The sequence below is a fragment of the Ceratina calcarata genome, unplaced genomic scaffold, assembly GCF_001652005.2.
Source record: "Ceratina calcarata isolate Rehan_Ccalc_2016 unplaced genomic scaffold, ASM165200v1 scaffold578.2, whole genome shotgun sequence".
In the NCBI taxonomy this organism is placed as follows: Eukaryota; Metazoa; Arthropoda; class Insecta; order Hymenoptera; family Apidae; genus Ceratina; species Ceratina calcarata.
Window position 1 is genome coordinate 49,916 of NW_017176997.1, and position 7,749 is coordinate 57,664.

General features: G+C 41.7%; 1 protein-coding gene across 2 annotated transcripts in view; it reads right to left on the reverse strand.

Annotated features, from left to right (window-relative positions):
• Window positions 1–3,301: 3,301 nt before the first annotated feature.
• LOC108629587 (uncharacterized) overlaps window positions 3,302–7,749 on the reverse strand; it is a 54,904-nt gene continuing 50,456 nt past the window's right edge. For both annotated transcript variants that reach the window (XM_026817426.1, XM_018032353.2), the window contains exon 3: window positions 3,302–6,111. In XM_026817426.1, coding sequence (XP_026673227.1) covers window positions 5,792–6,111 — 320 coding nt within the window. In that variant the 3' untranslated portion in view covers window positions 3,302–5,791. The remainder of the gene's footprint in view (window positions 6,112–7,749) is intronic.

Consider the following 7,749-nt stretch of genomic DNA (forward strand, 5'->3'; position numbering starts at 1 on the left):
TCGCTATTAGTAGAAACTGATTTTCCGAAATAGGAATGGCGCATATTTGGTAGTTAGAGGCGTGCACGCATCGGGGCTATGCATCTATTGTTATAATACGCGCATTACATTACACATGATCGCGGTTACGTGATGTGGGTTATGGTGATGTCTTGCTGCCGTTTTGCAATGCTCATTACCGAATTACGAGTAATTTCATCCACTTTGGAGTGGAGAAACATTATTCATGTTCCCCAGGGTCCGATCCTCTCGGGGCAAACGGCGATCCTTTATGCTCTCTAAATCGTTTTCGATAATCACTCAGATACTTCACTTTTATTTCCTTTTGAATTTACGTCGGGTTTCACGTGCGTCAGCGATAAGCGCGACGTACTTCACTGACGCAGCTTCCCTTCTGTTTCCATACGAGTGGATAGAATCAAACGTTTGCAATGTAATTTACAAATTCCATTCATTATTCAAAGAATCGTATTAATTTTTACACAGTAGTTATATTTAATTTCTCCTAAAAAATAAATACGTAAATTTTGTAACGAAGTACAATTTGGATTTTGAGGATATCGTTTTTAGTGAAATTCCTATTTCTTTTATCCTCTGTGCCTCGATACATGCTTTAGACGTGTATCTTCACGCTCCGCTGCGCTGGCGATCGATCACGGTCGACCGAGGTTCAAACCAACAGCAATAACCACTGTCTAACGCCCTCCATTCAGTCTGCAGATCAATGCCTCGGCACTGGTGAAAAGCGACATTGTTATAATTGTTGTTAGAGACCGCGAGGCGTCGGATTATACGCTGCCGTTACACGAATCGAAACAACGAGCCTAAGATCCAAAATTATACAATCAGGATTTCAACACTGTTACGCGATTCCATTATCCTAGAACTCTGGGAATTCATCAAACATATGAAAATATTATTACGAAAGTCGAGGAGTAATTCTCATAGTCTGCGAAGTACATTTAATCTTTTAAAACGACGTCACAAATACTTTAAGAATCCATTCGTTAAATGAAAAGGCAGTTCTCAAAGATTTGGGTTGACCGTTCCATCTATGACTTAAGAACACTTTCGAATACTGTAACAATCCTGACATCGGTTTCCAGTTGGAAGTTCAAGGGTCAACGAGATACCTCTGGAAATCCATTTGCAAGGTTGGCGACGGTTTTATCGAGACGCGGCACGGACGCTCGTTCCCTGCAAACGACGCCACGTACACCTGCGACGCGATCCTCGGAACTCCCAACTTGCAGCTTTTCATCCGTGTTTCGTGTCATGTGTAACGAGCGCGTTGTCTATACGGCTCTCTCCACGTCACGCTGACTGTTCCCCCGTCTTTCATACGTGTCTGCACTTCCGTTAACTTCGTGTAATAAACAACGAAAATCTATATCAGAAATGGGCTTTAACTTCTGGAATTTCCAATCTCAATTTAAAGAGAGTCATTATACAACATATCTAATATATATAAGTAACAAATAATATACATAGGCGATGTAAGCTCCGTAAGTAGCGCGGACGCTGAGCGTCTGACCAATGCGCGACTTATACTACTGATTTCTGTCAGACTCGCTGGCTATCGACGCCTACAGAATAAAATACCGTACGCTGCTGACTTTAAGTATTAAAACACTAAACTTTAACTATGAAATAATAATTTACAATATAAAAAGTTAATAAAATGCACTGTAAAGCTTAGTACGAAATAAAATGAAGAAGTGTTTAATTTTCAATAAATATTCGATGTTATATTAACACGGCACGTGTCCTAATACCCTCGGCACATAAAAAGGTAGCGACATGCACGAAGCAGTAGTTTAGGTGACAAACTTTATGCGAACGAACGCGTCCCGAATGCCGCCGGTAATTGAATCGAATTTTTATTTCTCGGACGCGTGTCCCGTAAAACTCGGCTACACTTGCTCCCGTACCTTCTATTAATCGTCGCAGCTGCCCTCGTCTTTCTTATTTTGTGTTCCTCTTAAACTACAGGGTGAATCGGTATGGAATACAATTCGTTAAGTGGATTCATCTTCAAATTTGAACGAATTTAAACACGTGATAATGAAAATGACCGCTGATTGACTTATGCTGATTCACGGTGTACGTGCAGGTTCGCCTGTTCCTCGGTCGGTCGACTTAAAGATATAAAAAGGTAGCGAGCGTAATTTATTAATAGCCCTATTGTCTGTTTGCTGATTCCCTTAAACCCACGCGTACGCGTATAAAATTTCGTTGGACTTCCTGCGCGGAGTCAGTCGATTCATCAGCGCGGCCGATTAACTAATTTATTAATTCGTTTATTCAGTTCCGGCCGTGAAGCGGGAGGTCGCGATCCCTCGCGGGGAGAAAAGAATTGTAAGACACCCACGGCGCAATTAAAATGCTAATCCCCATTGATGGGTTAATCGGTGTGTTATTTCGGAAAGTCGATTGTTCCGGACGTGGCCGCGTACATACAAGATCGTCCATCATTGTTGGACGACCGCCCTACGCCGGAGAGAGCTCGTGTTTGATCGGTCTCTCTATTCGAGTCACCCACGTAACACGGCCCTCGTCACCGCGATATTTCTCCTCCGGGACGCCTGTTTTACGAGCCCCGCGTGTTCCACATTTACATGTATAATATAATTCAGCTTGAACCGCCCCCGGGCTCTCCTACCAGCAGAATCGCGCATAGGAACCATCGAAATGGTCCAGCGAACACGAATCCCTTTTACAAAAAGGATTTCTCTATACAAATGAACTTCTCGAGCAAAATGGATTTCTGTATACAAACGAATTCCCAGATGATCATCTCTAATCCGTTCGATGGGGATAATTATTGGTAAGCAGTCGCCGGCGATGGTCGCAATTCATTAAATCTGGTAAAACAACAAACGAGCCGCTAGACGGCTGGCGTAACTTCCCCAGTTTCCTCTTATTAACCGGATTATGTACTCGGTTCCATTGCTGGAAAGTTTTCCACGGCTGTCTGTACAGGATCCCTTTGACCGCCGGGCTACATCCGCCTCCGGCCGCAAGTGCCGTCAGAGTTGATCATTAACCGGCATCCCCGAAACGTAGAACTGGTCAGAAGAAACGATAAGACGGATCTTAGGTGAAAACCGATAGATCCTCCGTCAAGAAGATTTGGTCAGAATTTTTTTCCTCATTAATTTCGAACATTTCAAATATAGATACGTTCCTATGAGATTTTAGTATGTATGATATTTTTGAAGGTATGAAAAAAATTCGATTTTTTAAAGTTTCACACTGGGAAGTCTTTTTAATACTGAAATCGGATGTACGTGGGCGTGGATAAGTAGAAGCAGGAACCGTCGAAGTGATTTATTTTTCCATATTTATACACACAATAAGCGATGTACGATAATATCGTATATTAGGTACTAGATCGTATTTTCATTATATATATATATTTATATTTATATTTAATATGTATATCGAGCATTCTGTACAATAAATAAAGACTCTAGAGCATTTTAAACATAACACGGCGTACTCTCCCTCGCGATTGCCCATCGAAAAGTGGTACAATAGAATTTAACGAGCTTTCCCCATGCGTATAATAATAATGTTCTATGTTAATAGTTATATTTGTTCAATCGAAATTTCTCTAGTCACTCCGAACATATTATATACATACAACGCACAGGCCTTATATATTTTTTTATTTTTCACAAAAGAGAAACAAATCGTGGCAGTTCTCTTCATTCCCTTGTAAACATTTCAATTTCAGTGCATCGATTCGTTTATCAAATATTCAGAGTGAATGCGTCGAAAACATCCAGAGGAAACGTTATCAGTTATTAATAGATTATCTGCGCGACACGCGTGGATCGATCGTTTTGCTTGAAATTATTGAAACGGTGACACAACGATTAGGTGTTAAAAGTCGATAGAATTGACTAGCGACTCTCCACGTAGAGACTGGATGCCTGCACGAAAATCTGTCTAAACCAGAAGTTGCATGTTGAAAACGCGAAATGTCAAAATTAATAATTGAACATAAACTACGTTCACTGTCAATACGTCAGTCCAATAAAGATTAACAGTTTAAATATTCTTTTAGAAATAAAAATGTCGGTAATAATGAAATAACGTTACAGTATTTTTTATTTTGTATAATAATTGAAACCCCTGACGTTGAATACCAGTATATTTACATTTTCGCTTTTCTGCAGATGAAGCATCCAGTCCATCCGCGGAGGGCTACTAGAATTGACTAGCGTGGGCGGCGCGGAGCTGCCGTTCGAAACTGGAAGCGCGTGTATTTATAGAAAATGTAAAAAGCTTTGAATTTTGTACGTTCAAATATATCTTCGTATAAAAAGGCATGCGAAGACGCGGAATTGAAAAGTCGTTATAAAAAAGATCGCCTCAACGAATCTCGATTAAGTATAAAAAGATATGTATTCAGTATGCACGCGTGTTTGTATGTGTGTGTGTGTGTGTGTCTGTTTATGTGTCTGCGTTTTTAGTAAACGTGTATGTCCCGAATAAAAAGCGAATGAGTCGACGACAATGTTTCTAATGACAGTAACTGCTGTTCTAATCGTGAACCGATCGAATCGTGGTTCAACTCTAAAACGAACTCGAGGGCAAAAGGTATCTATCCGCGTTCGATGTTCACGTTGTCGCATTAAATACTTTCTGCGTACCGTGCAGCCTCGTTCGTCTGGCGAACGGACGAATCTTATGCGGCGAGAGCTACGCGATCGATCTCTGTCGAACCGACACGCGTCCTGGACGCATTACTATTGTCTTCTTAAATCCACGAACGGAGAGATACATACAACATGCACTTCTACCTAACGTGACTAATGTCCACGGGAACGCTCGTTCCTAACCGCGTCTCACTCTCCCAGTTCCCATGAACATAAAACGTTTATTTAACAATAATAATAATAGTAATAATAATAATAATAATAATAATAATAATAATAATAATAATCGGTGATGATATGTCCTATGGAAGTTCGTAACGTAATGAATAAACTAAAATAAAATGAAATTCGAACCGAGATTTCTGAATGACGTGAGCTATTACACTTTCGATATTATCGATACCTGCGATGATAAATTAAAGAGAAGTGAAAATGAGGAAAGAATGAAAACAACGAGGCGGGAGGGTCGAGCGACCGGGAAGAACGGCGTCGAGAATTGAAGGAGTAAACGACCTGGGGAGTTTGAACACTTGGACCGGTCCTCGGCCGATCGTATGTTATAAATACGTTGGACAGATTTCAAGTCCGGGTCAGTCGGTATCCGGGATTCCTTCGAGGCAACAGAATCTCGACAATGGGTGTACTGTACGGTAAACGGACGCGAAACGATACATCGTCCAATAGGATCGTTTCCCACGGTATTGTCCCGAAAAGAACCGAAGGTGTACTTACCTATATATAATAGTTCGCGTCTCTCGTTTCTCGTCGGCGAGATTCTCGTTACGATTGCGCCGCGGACGAGCCACCGTGCAACGGACACGAGACGCGAGATCGTTAGCTGCGTTGGCAATTACGGAGCCCTTTTGATCAAAAGATCGGTCACGTCGTTAAATCGACCATCCTTATCTCGATAACTACTGAAATCGCCCCCGCTATCCTCCCCCTTTTCTCCTCTTATACTTGGCTGAAAGAACACGGGAGAGAAATTCGAAGGACGGTTAAAGCTGTCGGTGTTAATTCCGAATCGGTGGCTCTCGACTGGGATCGATTCTCGAAGACAAGCCAACCAGCTAACGATTTACCCCCGAAGTTTTGATCCCCCTCTTTTTTATTTTTTTTTACCACTACCAGGAACCGAAGAAGATCCCGGAAAGGATGCCCAGCACGGCCAGCCAACCGATTAGGTATGCCGATCCTCTTCTCCGGGCGCCGTCGTTCATGCAGGTTTGTCGGATGCTGACGATTTTCAAGCCGCGGCGTCCCAACAAATTGTGCACGCCGCGTTTGTCGCTCTGCTGAAGGATGTGCTCCCGCGACAGCAGCAACGAGTACAGCTGATTGTCCGGGCTCCGAGAACAGAAAGTCAGCACCATGTCCGAGGCCACGGCCTTCATCACGTGCACGTTCCCGGTGAATTGGTTGTACTGCCTCTCCGCGAGCGTACCTGCGTCGTCCAAAATAATTAGGCTACCTAACTCCGATTAAACGGAATTTGACAGAGCAAATTCTGAGATAATATATGCCTGCGATTTCAATTCAGAAAATGTGTTCATCTTTTACACAAGCAATAAAAATGTTTATATATTTTATTGAAGTCTGATAAATAATTCCCGATTTGCATATTTATCATTTGAGACAGTCGGAACGGTTTCGTACGGAGACACGCGAATCGGCAGCGGAAATCAGTGAATCGGTCTGATTATTGTCTACGACTGGGAATGCCAGCGTGCTCCCGCTGGAAATCTGTCACATTACGCGCCATTATGTCGTTGACGATGTACTTACGCAGATGATTAGTGTTACGCAGAGACGGGATTACGGAACTGTCGCGCGTAGTTTACACGTGTGTGACTTCATTGATTTTTCATGCCCAACTCGTAGACGTAATAAACCGAGTATTTAAGGTATTTTTATTGACTATGTAGAAAATGGAGAAAACATGTTTTAGAGGAATTTCTCTTTCAAATGCTGATAGAAAAAAAAAGGAAATCCCTCAATCGCCAGATTCCAATTTGGTTGCTTCTATTCTCAAATTATTTATGAGATTGCAAATTTAAAAAAATATGTCATAGAAAAAAGGAGATTCTCCGATTTTTTTATCGAACGATCTTCACATTTTTGTACATGCGTTCATATTTTCCGTGCACGCAAATTCGCTTGCACATCTGCTCCGATCGCAGTCACTCTTGATTAATAACGATCCGAAGAAGTATTACTACTATTTGACAGAACGGCATTAACGCATTTGAAATTTCGAAGGGGACACGACGGATAAAACGAAGCGCGTTATTAGTTTGGAAAATGTCACGCGTCTGCTACGTGCCAATCGTAATAACGTCAACAGCCAGCACTATCGTATTATTACAGCGACGTCCATTAACCTGTTTTCGTTGTGTAAACGGTTACCAACACCGTCGTATTGACGTTTAATCGTATGAAATTAATTCTAGCAGCTGTGAAATTTTGCTCGCCGAGAGGACTTTGCGCACCTCGTCCAGTTTATTTCTCATCGACTAACGACACCCACTCCGACGAACCCTCGTCGACGAACACAAATGCGTATTCATTCCATTATCGCTGGCAAGAGTTACATCGTTATGAATAAATTATACAATATAATAAATCATATTGATACGAGTCTTAGGAATTCTTTTATATGTACGAAGATATTATTTACGAACAGTGCTTTTATCCAGATTTTGCATTCTGGCGAAAATACAGAGACAATAGGGCAGGGAGGCAGTGGAGCGAACAAAGGGACAGGGAAATCGTGTGAATTTCCCGGTTAAAAAATGACGTTGCGTTGTTTCGGGAACTCTATTGAATCCGCGGAATTTTAATGCCAGCTCGAAACACACGGGGAACATAGCCGAAGCAAAATGTTGATCGTTTTAGCAGAACGCGCTTTGTTCCGATGCAGAACCCCGTTAAAAAGCAGAATAGACAGAAATTTGTGCGCACCGTCCAATTTCGTATGCACGCGTAATAATATTACTAGAGTATATGGTGATCAAGTTACATGCGACCGTTCAGTTATATAAAATAACAGCGCAGTAATATATTGTAAAAGTGAATAATTCTG